Below are 21534 nucleotides of genomic sequence, written 5' to 3'. Positions count from 1 at the left end.
GTTTTCCCCCCGTTTCTTTATTTCCCAGCAGTCTGTCGGTCGTTGTCTTCAGGTGGTGCAAGTAGATGTAGATGCTACACACTGCGGATGACGCTCACGCGCTCTTATTTATTTATTTACTTACTCATCTTACATTTACGCGACCCTCTCCTAGACGTCGCGCTGCTATGGCTATATCGTTGACTCTATTCGCCGTTTAAGTGACTCTATAGATGCTATCTGTTTTTATTTCATCCGTATCTTCATCAGACAGCTGTCTTCTACCTCATCCCTTTCCCTTCTCCTCCCTCTGTCCCTCCCTCACTGCCTGACTCAGTCTGTGTTAGCTGCTGTGTTTTGGTACTGTCAGGTTGGCCATTGTTCTTGCTTCATTCGTTCATTATTCCGCGCGCTCACCCGTCGCTGTATCCGCTGATTTTTGTTCAGTCCGTCGCCTACTGCGAGTTTTATGATATCGGTCAAAAGACGACGTGCCGCTGACCTACCTGAAGACTACTAAATGTGATGCTGAACGTCACGAGCGTTTTGGCTATCGAGAGACCCTCAACTGTTGTGTACCACCGAGAAAGATCGATAAATAATTTTTTTTTTTTTGCATAAATGCATATATTTTTAAATAAAATAATAAAATAGAGCAAAAACGTTTTTAAGACAAAATATGCCCTTTATAAAATCACATTTATTTTTTAATTTTTTACAAATATCATAAATTCTTAAGTCTTTAATATTAAGATGTTTGCCTAAACATACTCTACTTGACCAGAAAACCCTCCTCATAGAAAGATTAAAATGTCTGTCAATAAAATGGCTACCTGCATATAGGTCACACCATGCTGATTTGACAAAAAAATTTCACACATTAAAAATGTTTAAATTAAAAAAATTAAGAATGAAAATTATGTAAAATTGTTTATACCAACAGTTTCTTTGTGATTCCACCCCCCCCCCCTTTTTTCACTTTAATCCCCACTAAAACATTATTTCTAATTCAAGCTAATTTTAAAAAATCTAAGTTTTGAACAATGAACAAAAAGTTTATTCACAGGACGTACTTAACGCCGTTTCACATTCATAAAATATTTCTCAATGTTTCCCAGTTGTGTTTTACATGTAAGGTTGACATTGTGATACATGTGTTTTGGGACTGCAACAGGATCAAAGCATACTGGAGGGAGATTCACGAAACTGTAGAGAAGACTACTGGTAAATCCTTTGCATACTGTCTCTGAATGCATATCTTTTGAATTGTAACAGCTGAATTGTGTCTTGACCATGGTACATGTGTCTTGACCATGGTACAGAATGAAAAGAGTTAAATATATATTTGGCAAAAAAAAAAAATATATATATATATATATATATACTTCTTTTATGGTCAGCCAGTCAGTATGTGGCTGAGTCAGGCTACTTCTCTTAAACCATTAGAAAAATAACCTATGACTTTCATCAGAGGCCTAATGACTTTTGGTATACTTGGACTCCTCTTTAAATTTCACTGAACTCAGAACATATTATGTTCATCTATTCTGGATTTTTGTTTGTTTGTTCATCTTTAACAATGTCTTTGTATTGTAAGTCAGCGATTGACTGTATATGTTGCCAGGGGACCTGTACCACTGCCGTGTTATTGGCATATATAGAACAGCATGTCTTGTAAGACATTAAAGCAACTGTATGTACCTTTTTTACAGTACCTTGAAACAGTGATATATTTCGAAGGAGCTCCAAAACTACACACAGTTGCTTTAATCTTTAATGTATTTTTGAATATAATCATATATCTGGGCAAGAATGAGTGTCACTGACTCATATTTCAATAAATAACACTTAAAATTATTAAAACATAATTTATGAAATAACTGAACATTTTCATATTACAAATCAAAATCAATCAATCAATAAGCCCAAAATAGGCTGTGGTCTTACACATAAAAAATATAATGCCCGTATCTAAAATATAGCTATACATGTAAATGCCATCGGTAAGTATTGTTTAAATAAATTATGCAAAACAACATATTCACACCTTAATGGATCATGGTTTTTAGCACCATTAGCATTTGAACACAACAAAAAGAGCTGTTTGCAGGATGTAGTAGTGTGTAAGGCTTGTGACCAAATAACTGACTGTGCAGCACCTCAAAACTGCTGTAGACACCCATTTCCATTCACTGAGTCCCATGGACACCAATCATCACTGTCGAGGAGGTCTGCTAAAGATAAGTCCGGTGAATTAGTGTCTGGTAAGAACGCAAGTTCCGGCAAAAGGTTGGGGTCAGAGTTGAAGGTGATATCTGAGGTAGAGGGTGTAGCTGTGGACGGTCCTCCTGGAACACTAACTGATGGTTCAAATGGACACAGTTTAGTGCAGTGAGGTATATGTTGTTCCAAGGCTGTGGTGTAGAATTGAAGCTCCTTCTTCAGTTCAGCGATTTCTTTTATGAATGCGGCATTAGACTGCTCTAGGGTTTGGAGTTCCTAGGTAAAAAATAAATAAATATATAAATTAGTTTATAGACAATGCAGTATTGACATGGATTCAGCTGAAAAGCAGAAGTAACAAAGTGAAAGGAATGCAAGTAGTGTCAAATAAAAAGTCATTTAAAATAGATTTGACCTGATCTGCTTCTCCCACGTATAAAGTTCATAGGTTTATTAAAAAAAAAATATTCAGACTTCCTCATGTTTTGTTAGTCTTAGAAAGGATCTGAGATGTGATTATTGGAGTTGGATTAAAAAAGGGAAAGTCCAAGATTTGTACATCATCTGAAGTGAAAATGAAAGTGAATGTGAAGGTATAGCAAGTCAGATGTTAAACTGAAATAACTAGTCAGCCGCTAGTGTAACTAATATGTAAGATGTCCCAGTCATGCTCTGCGTTTCCAAGAAATGCCTCCTCTGCACTGAAAGGTTGTGCAATACTAATGCTCCTCTATACACACACACACAGACAGACTACACAAATTAATCATTAACAAACACACACACAAAATAATAACATACACATTCTCCAGAAGGTTATGATTATGACACCTTACTTCATAATTCCAAGTATAAGAATACAGGCTGTGTAGCTGACAATAACAATAATAAAAGATAAAAGGTATAAATATATTTGTGTGAGTAATGTGAATGAAACTATACATTCACAACAAATGTAAGGATTTGCAGAGGTAACGTAAATAGGGCCAGAGCAAAGCAAACCCATTCAAAGGGGGAAATGAGAGAGTGTCAAAGGTCTCAATTTGCTACTGACCTCATGCAGCATGTCTGCCTTTTCTGTCTGTTTTCTGCGACTCTTGCGAGCTGCATCTCTGTTTATATCTTTGCGATGGTGCCTGTGGTCCTCTGACTGTGTGCTCTGAAGATATTCATAAGATATGATTTACAATATATATAAACAAATACATTTTAAAATTAAATGTTAGGATTATTGATATAGATATATGCATACACACACAAATAATAATAAATATTATAGCTACATTAGATTAGATTAGATTCAACTTTATTGTCATTTATGCAGAGTACAAGTACAGAGCTAATGAAATGCAGTAGAGCTAATGAAATGCAGTAACAAATAATACAAAATATAATAATAGTTTTTAAGTATTGTATTGCTTGTAATAACAGCGTCATATTTATACATAGTAACAATGCATTAAATGAATAAATTCACTCCCTACCCAATCAAGAGGACTTTGAGAATCACTTTGAGAGAAAGGACTTCCCAGGTCAAAGTTGTCCATGACAGCAGCTGGCATCTCCAAGTGCACGGATGCGAACAAAATGCTTGCATGTATACTTTCAGAATAAATCAACGGTCTTTATTAGTATTTCCGTGCTGTACAAAATTCTTCGAACTGAAAAGCAAGCGCGTTAAAAGAATGCTGAAGCAGAAGTTGTCTGAACAACTCCAGAGCCTGGTCATGATTTAAACTGCTCTGAGGTCTTTGTGATGTTGGCCGTGGGCGGCGGAATGAGCCAATAGCTCTGTGAATGCACTGACGCAACAGAGGGGTGGACAAGACTGTTTTCGGTTTCGAATTATTTTAAATGGTCCGGTTAGCGAGCAGGGAGATCATCGCTTCCAGTATTTAAGTTGCTCATTTCCCGCTCTAGTGACAAATACTGGGAATTCCTAGCAGGAAGTCCAAACGGGTGTAGCTGTGAGGGATCTGAAGACTTAACTAAGGCTATTATTACTGAGATTAATGTAACTAATTAAATGATTCCAGCATTTTTAAATATTTACGAGTATAATTTAGCAGTTACAAGGTTCTGCTGGGAGAAATGTTAGCAATCGTGTCTTTCATTTCCAGGCATATAGTGGCAGCTGATGGATAAGGATCTGCTGCAAACATACGGGCTGCAATTTCAAGGAGAACTGAGACAAATTAAACAAGGAATTTACCGTAAGGTTTCTTACAGGGGGGCTGTCCTTGTTAATGTGTGGGTAGCCTACTAGACGTTTCTTTCGATGAAAACCAAAGGAAACTGACAGTCTATTCAATTACACGTTTTAGATCACAGTATTTTTGATTCATCATATGTGACCCTGGTCCACAAAACCAGTCATAAGGGCCAATTTTTCGAAATTGAGATTTATATCATCTGAAAGCTGAATAATAAGCTTTCCATTGATGTATGGTTTGTTAAGATAGGACAATAATTGGCTGAGATACAACTATTTGAAAATCTGCTAAAAACATCAAAATATTGAAGAAAAATCACCTCTAAAGTTGTCCAAATGAAGTTCTTTTGCTATTTACGGTAGGAAATGTACTAAATATCTTCATGGAACATGATCTTTATTTAATATCCTAATGATTTTTGGCATAAAAGAAAAATCTATAATTTTGACCCAAACAATGTATTTTTGGCTATTGCTACAAATATACCCCAGCAACTTAAGACTGCTTTTGTGCTCCAGGGTCACATATTATTGTTTATAATGAGATATAAACAATCAAATGATGATTGATGTTACAAATATTATTATTACTATAATTATTATTAATACCATACTTTACTATAAACTTGTGGAGATATTCAATATTCTCATTATTTTTTTACACTTTTGTAATTTACCATCAACACCACTAACAAAAAGGTTCTCTGTATTAATGTTATTGTGGTTGCTTGTTTGTAATTATTATTTTTATTTGATCTTTAATGTAAAACTCCACACTTAATTAAGAGTCTATAATATTTGGCAGCTAATGTTAAATAGTGATTGAGTACAACGAGGTGAGATGACCTCACCCTGTTTTTCGTTTCAAGGAATCTCGAAATAGTTTTGAGGATAATTGATCCAATTGTGTGTCTCTGGAGTGATCTATAAAATTGTATTATGTAGAATATCCAAGGTTTTGGCACAGAAGACCCCAAGTGGCATGTTGTTACTAGTTTTTATTATTTTTTAAATTTAATACTTAAATATTTCCATAAATTAGATAATCTATTTCAGATATATATATGTGCAATTCAGACATCTTTGCTTTCATTAAAACTTTTAACTCAGTAAAATCATTTGATTTGCATTTACAGTGTTTCTATTATGAAATGTCTTCAATTAAAGTATGGGCAGTTAAATATGTAAATATTCATATGCTTGCATATAAATCATATCATATTTTTGTCTTTGACTGTGATTCTACTTTGTCATCAGTTATTCAATTATTCAGCTTGTCAAAATAAAATGTTAAATAGAATAGTTTATTTACTTTAATGACACTTAAAAATATATATATTAATAAGAATTAACAAAATTAATTTATAAATTCTGTAAAAATTAATCAGGGGTGAAAATAGCCCTCTTTTAATATTTGACAATTTGTTCTACAACAACTAAGTTAGCAACTGTTTCAGTTTAGTTCCCATTATAACACATTGGCTAATACATCTATCATCCTGCACATGCTAAACTTATATCTTAATATGTTACAATTTATGTCCACCTTCCTCCGTCCTACAATTAACACTAGGGTAAAACTAGCATGGATGACCAACCGATCAAACAACCAGTCAGACAAAACTACGTGAGATGAACCTACTTTACAAGAAGTCTTTTTGGTGGAGTTCACTTCTGCGCACATGTTTACAAAATGCACATAAGGGGGCGCTGCTATGGAAACGACTGATTTTACGACAACTTTCAGACACGCCCTTGCCGCTGTTCTCCTTCGCCAATAGAAAAAGCCCAAGAATGAATGACAGTTGGAACAGCCAATCATATACCTTCAGCTCCATCTTTACGCACTCTCTAACCAATCATACTTCAGCGTATTGCGTCAACTCACAGTAACGCTTCCTTGTTTCCAGTATGGCTTTGCACTAAACGTATGTCGCATTTATTTAGGAAATTATTTTATGTGTTTCAGTAGTTAATGTGCTATTTCGGTTAAGATCAATTCAGCGTTTTACACTTAAACGTTCGCGATGGGTTTACTGACGATCTTGAAGAAGATGAAGCACAAGGAGCGCGAAATGCGTCTACTCATGCTGTATCCTTTCACTGAACTGCATTCATAGACATATATTTGTAAACCGCTGTTGCTTTTATGTTTAATAAAGTACATTCTTACTCTATTCGCGAGTGTTAATTACTCAGACATTACTCGTGATGCTAAAGACTGTTGTGGGTCCTTAACCTTTCTTTATAGTGGTCTTGACAATGCTGGAAAAACAACCATCCTGAAGAAGTTTAACGGCGAAGATGTCAGCACGATCTCTCCAACATTAGGCTTCAACATAAAGACACTCGAGCATAGAGGGTACGACAGAAGCTTGGTTGTGTTATAGGCCTATATGTTTTGCATAAGAGGTTTAGAGCATGATTAGATGCTAACTTTTAATGAAACTACTTGTCAAAAAGGCTATATATACACACGCAGAGACAGATAGAGAATGTGCAGATATACAAACTGTTTGTTTACCAATGTTACTGTGATACATAGTAACCAAGTGCATTATTTTTCTTTTTCTTCACACGGAGACTAGGTTTAAGCTGAATATCTGGGATGTGGGTGGCCAGAAGTCGTTGAGATCATACTGGAGGAATTATTTTGAGAGTACAGATGGACTGGTGTGGGTAGTGGACAGCGCTGACAGATTGAGACTGGAGGACTGCAGGAAAGAGCTATATGCTTTATTAATAGAGGAGGTGAGATGACAATATCTTTACTTGGACTTGTAGTTCAAAATTAAAAATGGTCAGATTTTGACATTTCTTTACTCAGCATCTTTTAGTGAACATAAAAGGCCTCATAGTTTTGAATCAAGCATGTGTTGTTGAATAAAATGTGACGTGTGGGTTTTTCTACATACATCACACTTTAATGCATTTCTCTTGAATAGCGATTAGCAGGAGCCACTCTGTTAGTTTTTGCCAACAAACAGGACCTACCTGGTGCTTTGTCAAAAGATGGCATTCGAGAGGTGAGTCTTTTGTATTTTAATGAAACTGCCTTGCTGTTTGAGAAATCTGTGAATATGCTCGTTTTCTGAATGTTGTCCAGGTTTTAGCCCTTGATGACATTAAGACCCATCACTGGTGCATTGTGGGATGCAGTGCTGTTACGGGTGAGAACCTGCTAACTGGTGTGGACTGGCTACTTGATGATGTAGCAGCTCGGATCTTTACAGCTGACTGATGGACTGAATGTTTTAACATTTTGGAGAGGAACAATAAAAAAAAAAAGATCTTGTTGGACTGAAAATGTATGCAATGCAAATGTTTTTCAAATATGATGGATGTCTAAGCTGTACTGCTAATAGGTAGTGTGTTTTTGAAAACCCAAAACGAAAGCTATTTGCTTTAAAAGGTTGGAAATTGAAACCATTTTAAGCTTTCCTTGTATACCATTCAACACCACTTGTAACTAGCTCTGAGTTTTCAGCCACATTAAAATACATGTCTAAAAATACACCTTCCTCAAATAGGGTCTCTGGTCATTTTTTCTATTACAATTGCTGCTATCTTTTTCCTGCAATTTAAATAATTACAGGTCAGTCTCCAGCCTTCCTCTTTGATTGAAGATCTAGAGAGGGTGGCTACTTATTTAGCTAGCTAGCTTTCAAGCCAGTGTTGCCAACTTCTTTCGATGGAAAGTAGCTGAAGCCAGTTTGAAAAGTCGCTAAACGTGGCCAGATGACGTCTTGCGCTAATTAGCATATTCATGACGTCATCGCGTCATATTGCCTTTCACATTTGTTTGTCTCTGTGCTCATACTGTATTTTAATGCAGCCAAATTCTCAATAAAACGGTTTTCCTTTATATATATTTTACTGTTTATGTTGTCAGTCAACGGGATAAATATGAAATAGTGACTGAAACGCAGCCCTTTAAGAATACATAAACAGCTCTCCCTTCCAAGAAATTAGTCTGCACAAAAATCCTAATTTATAATTGAGCCGTCGTCTGATGAAATCAAATACACACAAGATAAGACAATTCATGTGATGTGATTTCGGCTATATTTGCATGTAAAATTAGAGAAGCAACACTTCTATTTGAACTGAACGCGCTGCTCCTCTCAGTCGCTAAATTGGCAACACTGTGCGAACATCGACTGTAGGCCTAGGCTACATTAGAACATTGGCAGTTCGCGCGGGTTTCTGTTAAAAGTCCTTATGACAAGACTGTTTGCTGCACTGCCACATGGACCTTGTAGTTCTGGAACGCTCAGAAAGAACTACAACAGGCGAAACGAATGAATGCCGCCGCCTGCGCATTTTCGGGGGGGGAAAAGGCGATGGCAGAACCAATTAATGAACAAGCATATCAATTTAAGACGTGGCTAAAATGTAATTTATGACCTTGTATGGAAAATCCGGACGTTATGACTTTTTTGGCCTAAAATTCGTATTAAATTTAAGACGTTTTATGGCTCCGCGGACACCCTGTAAGCTTTACCCACCTTCTTGCCGTAAAAATGGGTGTGGCTATTTGTAAATTCTATGAGTCTAGCTTCCGGTCTCATGCACGTCCAGCTATTTTAGCTGTACAAAACAGTTTTCCTGCTTGATAAGACATTTTCATTATCTTCATTATGAGCACAGGTTTGTAGTGGAAACAGTTTTACTGCACGTTATTCATCTACTATAACGGCTAGTGAATCGGAAGTCTCGCCCATAAGCTTACTTCCGCATTGAAGTGGACAAATAAATTATTTTTGTTGGTTCATGTTACATAAAGCTTTTCTAAGATGAATTGCACTGTAAAGGGTCACATCTCCACTTAGATTACTGAAAATCCCTGATATAAACATGAATGCAAAAAGGTGATGACTCAGGGACACAACTATTTGAAACTGCAAATTCAGAATAGCCATTTATTTTGCAATCTTAGGAAAAAAACAAAACACTTTTACTGAATGTTAATGACTGCCAGTCAACACTTCAGTCCAGCAGATCTATAGTACAGCGATGAACATCAGGTTTCAGCCAGTTCAACTTCTGACCTGGGGGGGAGGGGATAATAAAGAAAGTCAAAAATAATAATAAAAAAAAGTCTTAAACCAGTACATTCAAGTGGTCTTCATTTAATCAGAATCATCAATCAGTCATAACACATCAGACTGGGGCGATATAGGTCATCATTTAAAAATTAATGCAACTAAAATAAGCCAACAAGAAAATGCAAACCTGTAAAGTCAGTCATGGAGTCACCTATCTGAAAAGGAGAAGGGGGATGGAGAGAAAAATATATATATATATAAATAAAAAAAAAAAAAAAAAAAAAAGTTTCACAAGTGCAAATTATTAAGTGAAACCATCTGAGGTCAGAGCTACCATTCAGTCATATAAATCAGACTGGGGCGGTAAGTCAGTCATCACACCTACTAGTTCACATGTAACTCAAGCTGAAAATACATACCAACTTCAGTATGCTCATGGGTGCAGAACTGATGAAAGAAATCCACTGTAGTCCTGCAAGGAATCGATAAGACATTTAATGAACAATTTAAACACCATGCACGCTGAAGCTAGTCCTTAAGGCATTTCCACACTGAGCACGATGTGAATTGCTGACGAACGATGCTTTCAGAGAGCACGAAATGATTGTTTTCCTTCTGCCAATTCACACCTGCACGCTAGGTGGCGCTGACCAACAGTGCATTTTGCCTCATATGCATCTCGTGTATGGATTTTAACATGGTCACTGCTCAAAATGGCTACACAAAAAAAAAAAAAAAAAAAAAAAAAAAAAAAAAAAAAAAAAAAAAGTGGTTCTACACCAGAAACACTAGCCATCTATAATGCGTACAAGAATAGGCTACATCCTAAAACACAAGTACATAAAAAAAATTCTTAGACCAGTACATTAAAGTTGTCTTTAATTTAATCAGAAACAATCAATCAGTCATAACACATCAGACTGGGGCGATATAGGTCATCATTTAAAAAGTAATGCAACTAAAATAAGCCAACAAGAAAATACAAACCTGTAAAGTCAGTCATGGAACTATCTGAAAAAGGGGATGGAGAGAGAAAAAAATAAATATATAGTTTCACAAGTGCAAATTATTAAGTGAAACCATCTGAGGTCAGAGCTACCATTCAGTCATATAAATCAGACTGGGGCGGTAAGTCAGTCATCACACCTACTAGTTCACATGTAACTCAAGTTGAAAATACAAAACGCATACCAGATTCAGCATTTAAGGGAGCAGAGCTTGAAAAGGCCACTGCAGTCCTGCAAGAAAATCAATGAGAAAAAAAAACAAAAAAACAGTTAGGGAACACATGAAAAGGAAAACTTATCTACGGTAAAGCTAGTCCTTCTCAGACTATTGGTAACCCCAACAAGTCATCCCCTTGTTGCCCAGGCAACACCAGTGGGTTCACCTTTTCAGGTTCTGGTATTGATACAGGGCGTAAGACGTGCGCAAGTTACATCATAAAAGGATGAGCTGCAGTAGTGTCATTTTGGTTTATTAGGAACCAAATTCTCACCTGTGAATTCACCACATCAGGTGTGCCACCTACAGGTTAAGAAAGAAAATCTTCAGATGGGAGAGCTACACAAATGCAGAGATACAAATGTCAAATCTGTAACATCAGTAAGCTTAATTTATCAGCAAGACTTCAGACGAACGAGACTGCAAAAATCATCATAGGTTACAGAGCACTGTGTGGTACAAGAAAAGAGACCATTTCAACGGAATGACATGGTAAGTGCATATTCTTACCTGTTAAGCTTATTACAGGTATGCAACCTTTTAGGAAAGAAAACAAATTTGGGTGTCACTTCAGATACAAAGACCATGCAAAATGTAGATGAAACCTACTGTAACGTCATTAATAAAGATTTTTCAACAGGATTTCAGACGAACGAGATTCCAAAAAAATAATCATACATTACAGAGGGACTGAGTATTAAGTAGCAGTACATGGGAACAAGTAACCTTACCTAATCCCACCAAAGGACTTTAACCACTCGGCCTTGGATAAATAACAGCCCTGTCGAGAGCATAAGAAGAATGATGTCTGACAGTGTCATATGTAAAAATCAATGACAAGTGGCCAATAAATCTCTCAGTTGTTCATGGCTTTTCACATTGGGTCAAAGTGAGCTAAGTATCTTCATCACAGAGACGGAGCAAAACGCTGCATTTAAAATAAACAGAAGTACCTTGGGAGTCGCAGGTCCTTTGTGAGAGCTCATTGTGCCGACACTACCTGAGAGACAAAAGCTTTAATAGTAAAACGAGAGAAACAAAGCCATGTTTAAATCACTGTCTGATCAGGATTCTGGGGACTATAACATGGGGCAAGAAAGCAGTCTAGATATTAACAATAAACCAACATTTATAAAAAAAAAAAAAAAAAAACCCTCACCTGAACATCATTATGGTGCACCACAACCACCACGATGAAGGGGGAGAAACTAGAAAAAAAAAAAATACAGACAGGCATTGTAAGCACTGACAGTTGCTACGACTGTTCAAAAGCAAGCACTGCACAGTCATATGGTCGGACCATACTTTGGTGACTAAAATGCCATATGACAAACCTGTCGTCCGGTTAAGAAATTATTAAATCACTTCAGACAATACACTTGAAACCTAAACTTTAAATTTGAAAAACTACTTACCAACATAACCCATGGTCATCAAGCTCTCAAAGTTCATGTGAGGGTGGCCTTAAAATAAAACAGAACAATTAGTTACTGCAACACGGAGGTGACTGGACTCCAGTCATCTGCATTATGTCAGAACAAAAGGCAAACATCACTGGAATTCAGACATATGCTTGTCTTTAAAAACCATCATTTAAATGTTTTAAGTCTTAAAGAGAGGACCCCCTCAACAATTGAAGAGATTACCTTGAATTTAACAGATCTCAGTCTACTCATCCCAGCAGATAGCAAAGAAACTGCAAAACAAACGCTTCAATAAGTGCCTGCATTCACAAACACAAGCAATAATAATGCTTGGTACTGTGTGCTAGACGTCCAATGCTACTCAGTTTAGAACAGTTACAGCAAAGCAATTCAGGAAGAGAGAATTCAGAAGTCATCACAGTAGCACTGGATGTCAATTCATACACTCTGCACACAAATGCTGCGGTTACTTCTTGGGTGTGGCAGACCATAATTCAGACCCAAGCAATAGGAGTTAGAGCCTAGATCACTTAAAACTCAAGTTCTTCATTATAAAAAAGGACCCATACATTACATTCATATAAAGACAGACTGAAAATCAATAAGCAATTTCACAGATATTACGCTGCTCGAATTAATTGAATTCCTTAACCCTTGTGCGCACGCATATATATATATATATATAGTTCATAGTGGACAAATGTCAAAAGGTCAAATTGGAAGCTTGGCAGTACAGACTTATGTTTGGTCTCATTTTAAAGACACCCATGGCAGATTGTTGAAGTAAAAAAGTGAAACCAAACAAAAGTTATACATGTTTAAGATTATGAAAATTATTTGTGAACCATTTTATTTTGTTAATTTTATATATGAAACATGTTGAACTCTAAACCTGCTAGAAAATTAAATCCATAAATCTAAACAAGTTGTTCCAAATTTGAGCTTGATCTAAAAAAAAAAAAAAACTAAAATTGTGCGCAGTACCAAATTTTCCCCATTAGACGCCAAGAAAACGCCACTGCGCTTGCATTTGGATTTACAGTGGACTTATTTTTATGAAACAAAACCAAACGGACATTTATACCAACACCCACACAATTACAGCTGCATTATTTATCCAGTTGGCGCTATAATATGCAGAAGCAGAAAACAGGAATAAAGCGAGTATTTGCTTTATAGACCCTTTATTAAAAAAAAGACACCATCTAGTAAGTAAATTGAGGCCTTGCCAACAGAATGAAAGCCTATTAACAAAAATTGCATCATATTACAGTTAAACGGCACTCCGATTAAAAATAGCAGTTTTAATGGGTTTCAATGGGGACTTTTTTCCTAAAGGTGCGGAGTGTTTCACTTTTTTTACTTAGTGTAAAAGACTTTTTAAAAGGAAATGGTGGAATATTAAAGTTCCAATAAAAATACACACCTGAGCCAAAATTTATGCAGTTAGCATTAAGCAAAATTATCCAAAACAGCAAAACTAAGCTGGACAAAAACGTCCATAAGGGTTAATATCAAGTCCACAAACTAGCATGTAAAAAGCATCCAGTAATGCAGATACATTGTGCACTCATAAGGAGCAGTGCTTAAACTAGTATTTTATTAACTGATAATCATTCAAACGCGAAACTGGCCAAAAGACAACAGTGTTAATCGAGTTCAAATTTATATACTATAAAATGCACCCTTACCTTCCCATGAGCTCGTGCGCTTCATGCTCATCGCAGGCAAAACAGCTGCAAAAGAAACCGTACAGATGAGACGTGTTTGCATTTGTAGCAAGGCTTACAATAAAACCCTTAATTCACGCCAGTCTCTCAGATAAATAAAGTGCAATCACAGTAACTCAGTACAGGTCTGTGAAAGTTATCATCATTGAGAGATCTCACCAAAGCTTTATATACAAAAAAAAAAAAAAAAAAAAAAAAAAAAAGTATAAAATACGTTTTGATTACGCTATAGTAACATGCAAACTCTGATAATAATGGGAACGTTTCAAATAATAGCAGTAAGTAGGCCAGGATGGCTTTAGATACAAGTCAGAGGCTCGTGAGCCGGCGGCGTGGGAACACCCAGAAGTTCCCTTCTAAAGGCCTACGGACTGAAATAAACGTTTAAATGCACACCAAGAAAGAAACGATGAATATACATATAACCTAAGAACCTATTGTAGAAAAAGACGAAATAAAACGCTGAACGACTACACTGCAGTTAATAAAGATATAGCGAAACACCTCACCAGACAAAAGGCTGCTCCAAAATGGACGAAGGGAAGGTCTCGGCGCTTTTTATTCTTGTCACGTAAAATCCACGCCCATTTTACAAACAACCAATGAGGCTACTGGATTACATTAAAGGCGCCAACATTCATTGTGGTTTATGGATTAAAATGTGCTAAAATAATAAACTGTAACGTTCACTTCACTAAATGTATGTTAAAACTAAATAAAATTAAAACTTAAAAGCTTGTTATTCTAGTGCATGTAATACACCTTCTAACAAATGCAGCATAGTGAGCGCAGACAGTAAGAGGCTAAATAATGTTTAACACAATTTGAACGTATAACACACGTAAATGATTATCACATACATACAGCTGTAGAACGTTTTGTTGCTTGTTGATTTGTAGTATAAAAAGCAGATGAAATTCATAACTGTCCATTTTTAAGCATCACATTTTCCACTAGATGGCATTATATCTGCACCGAGACAAGGATAGCCTACTGGCAGGCCTGCTCACTTTAGTCTACACAATGTTTTAATATATGACTCTTCTGCAATGTTAAGAATAGAACACTACAACTTTCCTTCTACCCCATATATGTATATATACAGGTGCATCTCAATAAATTAGAATGTCGTGGAAAAGTTCATTTATTTCAGTAATTCAACTCAAATTGTGAAACTTGTGTATTAAATAAATTCAATGCACACAGACTGAAGTAGTTTGTCTCTTAATTGTGATGATTTAGGCTCACATTTAACAAAAACCCACCAATTCACTATCTCAACAAATTAGAATACTTCATAAGACAAATAAAAAAAACATTTTTAGTGAATTGTTGGCCTTCTGGAATGTTCATTTACTGTATAGACTCAATACTTGGTAGGGGCTCCTTTTGCTTTAATTACTGCCTCAATTCGGCGTGGCATGGAGGTGATCAGTTTGTGGCACTGCTGAGGTGGTATGGAAGCCCAGGTTGCTTTAATAGCGGCTTTCAGGTCATCTGTATTGTTGGGTCTGGAGTCTCTCATCTTCCTCTTGACAATACCCTATAGATTTTCTATGGGGTTCAGGTTAGGCGTGTTTGCTGGACAATGAAGCACAGTAACACCATGGTCATTGAACCAGCTTTTGGTATCTTTGGCAGTGTGGGCAGGTGCTAAAGTCCTGCTGGAAAATTAAATCAGCTTCTCCATAAAGCTTCTCAGCAGAAGAAAGCATGAAGTGCTCTAAAATCTCCTGGTAGATGGCTGCGTGGACTGTGGACTTCAGAAAACACAGTGGACCGACACCAGCAGATGACATGGCAGCCCAAATCATCACTGACTGTGGAAACTTCACACTGGACTTCAAGCAACATGGATTATGTGCCTCTCCACTCTTACTCCAGACTCCAGACCTTGATTTCCAAATGAAATGCAAAATTTACTTTTATCTGAAAAGAGGACTTTGGACCACTGAGCAACAGTCCAGTTCTTTTCCTCCACAGCAGGTAAGGCGTTTCTGACGTTGTCTCTGGCTCAGAAGTGGCTTGGTATCCCTTTTCCTGAAGACGTCTGAGCGTGGTGACTCTTGATGCACTGACTCCAGCTTCAATCCACTCCTTGTGAAGCTCTCACAAGTGTTTGAATCAGCTTTGTTTTACTTTACATGCAATGAATCTAAAATATATGAAAGTTTAACTTTTTGAAATAACTTACAAGAAAAAATGTTTTTTTTTCAGGACATTCTAATTTATATATATATATATATATATATCAAGTCCCTTAACATATATATATTTTTAAATATTCTTCATTTAGCTTCACTATATTTAGGCATATATTTATCTATATTTTGGTATATGTTGGTCAGAAATTAATTAATGTATGTATTTATTTATTTTTGCTGTATGGGAAACAACACAAGAACACTTTTGAGCAACAGAACAGAATCAAGCCAAACAGATTGATTTTTTCTCACTTTTCCTTTTTATTATTAGCACTGCTTTGATGTCACAATGCAGATAAAATAAGATGTTACAAATAAAAATTCTCCTACATAACATTAGGAAAATGGGTTCAGCAAGTAAGTTAGAGAAGATAAATAAGTCCAAAGAAAGCAAAATGTTTACTTCATCTCTTGGCTCAGTTATTTATATACTTCACGGCCAGTGATGTTAACTGTTGATGACATTTTTTAAATCCATGAGCTCCCAGTTTTTTTTTTTTTTTAAGAGTTAACCCTTTGGTAGGCTACATAACCTGTAATACACGTTCATGGCCTAAGTACAGGAACTCTGCTACTGTTCACAGCTCAACAACATTATCACATCAAATTAAAAAGATCTGTCCACGCTGGATAATTATTAGCATAATAATTACGTTTTCTCACAAAGGAACAAAGATCAGGTAGATGCCTCTTTAGTTAGCACTCTGATAGCAAATTTATACACTGATAAAAAGTTCAAATATTGACCTTTCATGTCAGGTTACATAATGATCAGTTTAAAACAAGATCGATGGCTATCAGTTTTATGCAAAAACAACAATCCATATTAAATATTTGAGCACATTTAAATTAATAAATGAAATTACTCATCAATCTGAAAATACAAATCAGTCTGCTCTACTGTTATCTGAATTCTGCTAAACCACGATTCCTGTTTAATTCAGTTTTGTCTGATGGTGTGGATGAAGAGGAGGTTGATGATATAGGTGTCAGTGTCACACTGTACAGATTGGCAACAAAAGTCTCCCATCCTCGACGGAAAGCTCTGTCCACGGCCTGAAATTAGAAAATAAACAATAAATGATAGTGCCAGTTTATCACAGAAAACCACACCCTTTCTATATGAACATACATCACTGTTAATTAGGAAGATTTGTTCAGTTCTACAGGGTCATTGCTCTGACAGAGAAAGAATGTGCCCTTATTAGTTGAACTGGGGGACAGAATGGAGGTGACAGTGTTGTTTGGTTATTCACATACATTCCTCTAACCAAGGTCACCTTGTGTGCAACTGAAAAGAGTTGTTGTCCCTGTATCACTTGCATCTGTCCTCTGACCATATACGTGCAAACAGAAAACTGATAGCTGGTTTAGGAAAATGACCAATAACACTAGAGGGTGGGAGTAAGGATATAACGATTACTGTTTAGGTAGAGATGAAAAGGAGAGACAAGCATGGTATATTGCAACAAATGTAAACAGTCATGGGGTGATGAACACTAGCAGAAATAAAAGACTGCTTATTTCTACACAATGCAGAAAAAGGAACTTTACCCTACATGCCTCTCTAAAATATCTTCCTCCTTCAAACCATAGATGTTTACAGAGTAACCATAGCCCTGCCTGCTCAAGTGACCTTCCAAATACTAACTCTTTATTAGTTAAATATTATAATTAGATACTGGGATGATGCATGGAACATTGAAGGTATCACAGTTATGTTCGGATTTATTCACAATGAAATTATTAGCAAAATTTGAAAATGTTTTGTAGACTGTCTTTTTTAAGGTGCATAAATGTAAACCAATAGCCTATTAACTATGGCCATATTAAACACCAATAGCACAAATATGGGAACACATTTCGTTTTTCTAATATTTATAAAATACCACTGCCAAAGTCAAACGCTTAATTTGTATCTTTATCTACACGGCGTTATGTGAACAACTGGTTGTTATGTTATCTAATCTAATCTTACACTGTTGTAAGCAGTTTGTGTTTGATTCACTAAAAAGAACCGACTCATTAGAGTCATTTGTTCCGACTGCACGGGTTGCGGGCATGGTTTTGTTCACCAAAAAGAATAAGTATTGCAGTCAGGGTATTTTAGTACGATATTTCGGCGGAGGAAGGGACGTTAGAACCGCCAACAAAACCGAACGTCATTGGATTCCGGTTTTGAAATGAATTCTAAGAATCTCACCTTGCGATAATTCTTGAGAGTGTTCCTCTTTACAACTTCCATTGATTCTCCATTCAGTTTGCCTTCTGTCTTCTTCTCTTTTCTTGTGTCTTCCATTTCCCGTTCTTCTCCTTTCTTCCCTGATATCAGAATCTGGTCATCAGCATGCTCCCTCTCAGAGAAATGCAGTGTTGGTTCTGGTTCTTTGCTGTTTCCCAGGGTTTCAGTTGCTGTCACTTCTGGGTTTAGATCTACAGAGGTGGGCTTGTTGGTCTCATTACCAAGTTCTTTTTCTGAGGAAAATTTGTCATATTTTCCCTTCCTCAAGCTCATCCTGCTCCAGCGGCGACTCAGTCTGCTGGGCTTTCTCTTCAGTAAAGTGGTCCCATCGTCATCCATCATACCCTGGTTAAAATCAACCACATGATCATCTTCTTCTATCCAGCCTGGAGCTGTACTATTGTCTTGGGTTCTCAGGTTTAAGGTTCCTTTCTGTTCTTCTGTGGTCTCTCTCTCCATCTGTACATCGTCTCCAGACATCTCATCCAAGCGTCCATAGAATCCGTTAGCCTTATCCAGGAAAGGAGGAGAACGAGGGGCCTTGTTCTTTCTGGAGCTCCTGCCGATAGTCATGGTCTTGGGAACTCAGGACAGATGTTAATCCAGTCTTTGCAATCTAAAGAGGAAGGAAGAAAGAAACATGTGACTTTGACGTGCGATGGTGGTCATCTGTTAATAATGTTGGGAAAAGATCAGCCATATATTTGTCATGAGAGAATTTACATAAGACATTCCTTACACAATCAAACAAAAGAAGAAGAGCAGCAGCATGTAGGCTTCCTTAGGGCTACTGTCGAAATTAAATCAACAGTAGGTTTATCTCTCCCCTCCATCCCACATTAATGTGTGTTTATCAGTCACGTCATCATAGGCACACTGTTCAAAGTTCATTCTGTGTGTATACAGCGTATCAGTAAGTTGCTATTTAGGAACAGCTTGTCTCCTAAAATGACAGGCTACTCTCTGCTTTATGACTTTTTGATAAGATGAACTCCAGCCTGTCATTGACTTTGACTCCAGTTGGTCGTGCTGGAACTGCAGCTGGTGCCAAGACAGATGACTGTGACTCAGAATCACTCATAAATATGTCATACTGTGCAGAGATTTACACAGTCATTATTGCACGTTTTTATATTATTCATATTAGAACGTGCATTAAACTGGGCTTTTCAAATATTTTACAAATAGCTGAACTACAAATGAAATGGAACATGAAATTAAGAGCAAATTAGGAATATTTTATCACATAAACATTTTAGTAAAGCCCATAACTTACGTACAGTAACAAGAAAATTTTAAGATATTATGCATGATATAATGAGAACATATTTTACTTTAAATGCCATGCTGAAGACTCCAAAACTTTGGAAATGTTAAGTCAGTATTAGTAGTTTTCTTATATTTGAAGATATAGCTCTCAGGGCTGGTTTAAAAGTGTCACATATAAAATTCAAAATGTTTCAGTAAAGGTTTTGCTGTTTAAAAGAAAAGGAATTGACTAACTAGAGTGTTCAGAGTTAACCATGGGAGTAATTTGGTATCGTAAATGATAATTTACACAAAAAAGCTGTTTACCTATATTGCTATACAAATAAAGTGTCTTATTGATATATCATTTCAGAATCTCAAGGTTGCTTCATAATAAGCTTAAAAATATTTATACACTTGAAGAAAAATAACATACAATGCAAAAATATAAATGACAGAAAAACTAATAACAATAAACATACATATAAGACAAAATCAAGAGCATTGGTGGTTAAGTGACTTACCTTCTGGCTGTTCTCGTGTGACTCTGCTCTCACTCGCTCTTTGTGTTCTGGGCCCAACTCACCTTACTCTGACACACACAATTATCACACTGTCTGAACCTGTCGTCACTCAAGCACGCTAATACCTCCCTCTCTCTCTCTCTCGCTCTCTCTCTCTCTCGGTTTCTGATTCATTTAATTAACTGAAGAAGGGAAGCAGCCAACAAAAAAAATACAAAATGCTAAGTATCAGCCAACTCAGAACTAAATACACAAACAGTTTCAAATTTTACTGCGCAAGTTGTAAAGCTGTAAGTATAAGTATTACCAAGAACCATTATCAAAAGAACTGACTAACCTGAGCAGGAATCTTAAATGTGTTTTTGGGATTATTCACTAGGTGGGAACATGATGCACTGTGAGGGATTTCCATTTCCAAAAGGAATACTAATCCACTGAACTCTGTACACAACACACATACTCATACCACAATGTTCCCAAATGTTCTTGGTTATTTACATGTTTCCCCCCTCAAACTAATGTTGGAATACATAAAGAGGGTAAAACAAGGATCTCAAAATACAGATGTGACAGTGATGGAAAGAGAATGATTGCAACAAATACCTGGAATCATTAGGTGTGGCCTCTAAATGTCTGCTACAGGGTAATATTTAAGAAAGTCAATGTAATTGTATGTCGGAGTGATGTCTAAAAATCAGTCTTTGGATCTCAAGTGTTCTTTACAATAATTTAAACAACAGTAGTTGTTTGAAGAATCTTTATGCAACTTCCATATACATATAAAAAAAAAAAAGTCTGAAGAAGAGTTAAGATCATTGCCCAGTGGCTACAGCCCTTCCAGGATATACAAAAACAGCTGTTTGGTGTGAGGACACCGGATGGTGCAGTACTGAGTCATTATAAGGAGGGAGTACTGTCTGGTTGTTCATTCCTTTTGGTTTCTAGAACATGGCACCACTTTCATATATAGTCATAGATCAGCAAACTCGTAAAAAGGCGAGAAATTGTCTGTTCAGGATGGCTCCGAATTAGACATGCCATTCAAAAATACCTGAGAAAAATATGAACATCAAGGTAACATGCTTCAAGGGGCCTTGACATGATGGTCATTTGACATTCAGAAATAAATTAAGAATGTTTTTTAAATTATGATTAATTTCCAGAATTTGAATTTAATTTGACCTGTGGTAGCAGGTAGCAGAATTGACCATTTAATTTAGAAATTAAAGTAGAATTAAAAGTCAAGACAAACTTTGAATACTGGCTTGGCAAAGCCTAATTTGAATGTTTTTAAAGATTTGAAGGTCTATACGCTTTGTGGATAGATTGATTGATCATCTTCCTGTCATTCCAATCAAGTGCAACAGTGCCTGTCCACTTTTTCAGGTGTATTTATCCCATAGGGATATTTTGTTAAAGAGTCATAAACCACGAACCAAACCAATCAGCTACAAGGTGAATCACAGCATTACAAAC

The 21534-nt window shown here is 36.4% G+C and overlaps 3 protein-coding genes and 1 long non-coding RNA gene across 5 annotated transcripts; 1 reads left to right on the top strand and 3 right to left on the bottom strand.

The window, feature by feature from the left end:
• Positions 1-1733: 1733 nt before the first annotated feature.
• batf2 (basic leucine zipper ATF-like transcription factor 2) lies at positions 1734-6119 on the bottom strand. Its single transcript, XM_079437792.1, has 4 exons — positions 6057-6119; positions 3687-3804; positions 3257-3361; positions 1734-2478 (listed from the first exon to the last, which is right to left on the bottom strand). Exons 2-4 carry the CDS (start codon positions 3762-3764, stop codon positions 2140-2142), a joined length of 522 nt encoding a protein of 173 aa, XP_079293918.1. The 5' UTR covers positions 3765-3804; positions 6057-6119; the 3' UTR covers positions 1734-2139.
• A 22-nt stretch (positions 6120-6141) lies between these two features.
• Positions 6142-8280, top strand: arl2 (ADP-ribosylation factor-like 2). Its single transcript, XM_079443003.1, has 5 exons — positions 6142-6506; positions 6666-6776; positions 7003-7165; positions 7360-7440; positions 7521-8280. The coding sequence occupies exons 1-5, from the start codon at positions 6442-6444 to the stop codon at positions 7653-7655; spliced, it is 555 nt and encodes a 184-aa protein (XP_079299129.1). The 5' UTR covers positions 6142-6441; the 3' UTR covers positions 7656-8280.
• A 1042-nt stretch (positions 8281-9322) lies between these two features.
• LOC306886162 lies at positions 9323-14433 on the bottom strand. Its single transcript, XR_013785610.1, has 14 exons — positions 14350-14433; positions 13802-13846; positions 12333-12382; positions 12102-12149; positions 11846-11894; positions 11640-11686; positions 11418-11467; positions 11197-11223; positions 10961-10989; positions 10654-10700; positions 10450-10473; positions 9882-9934; positions 9650-9677; positions 9323-9465 (listed from the first exon to the last, which is right to left on the bottom strand). It is a non-coding gene; the product is annotated as an uncharacterized lncRNA (long non-coding RNA).
• Positions 14434-16290: 1857 nt separating this feature from the next.
• On the bottom strand, positions 16291-20191 carry LOC306885066 (uncharacterized protein). 2 transcript variants are annotated; one of them, XM_079441396.1, is made up of 3 exons: positions 20059-20191; positions 18248-18902; positions 16291-17100 (listed from the first exon to the last, which is right to left on the bottom strand). In XM_079441396.1, exons 2-3 carry the CDS (start codon positions 18857-18859, stop codon positions 16948-16950), a joined length of 765 nt encoding a protein of 254 aa, XP_079297522.1. In that variant the 5' UTR covers positions 18860-18902; positions 20059-20191; the 3' UTR covers positions 16291-16947. The 2 variants fall into 2 exon arrangements, with proteins under 2 accessions (XP_079297522.1, XP_079297523.1); XM_079441397.1 differs by lacking the exon at positions 20059-20191 and adding an exon at positions 19026-19157 and having other exon boundaries at positions 16292-17100.
• Between the last annotated feature and the right edge of the window lie 1343 nt (positions 20192-21534).

Source organism: Barbus barbus, assembly GCF_936440315.1.
Source record: "Barbus barbus genome assembly, chromosome: 2".
Classification (NCBI taxonomy): Eukaryota; Metazoa; Chordata; class Actinopteri; order Cypriniformes; family Cyprinidae; genus Barbus; species Barbus barbus.
This window is presented reverse-complemented; position numbering and strand designations above follow the sequence as displayed.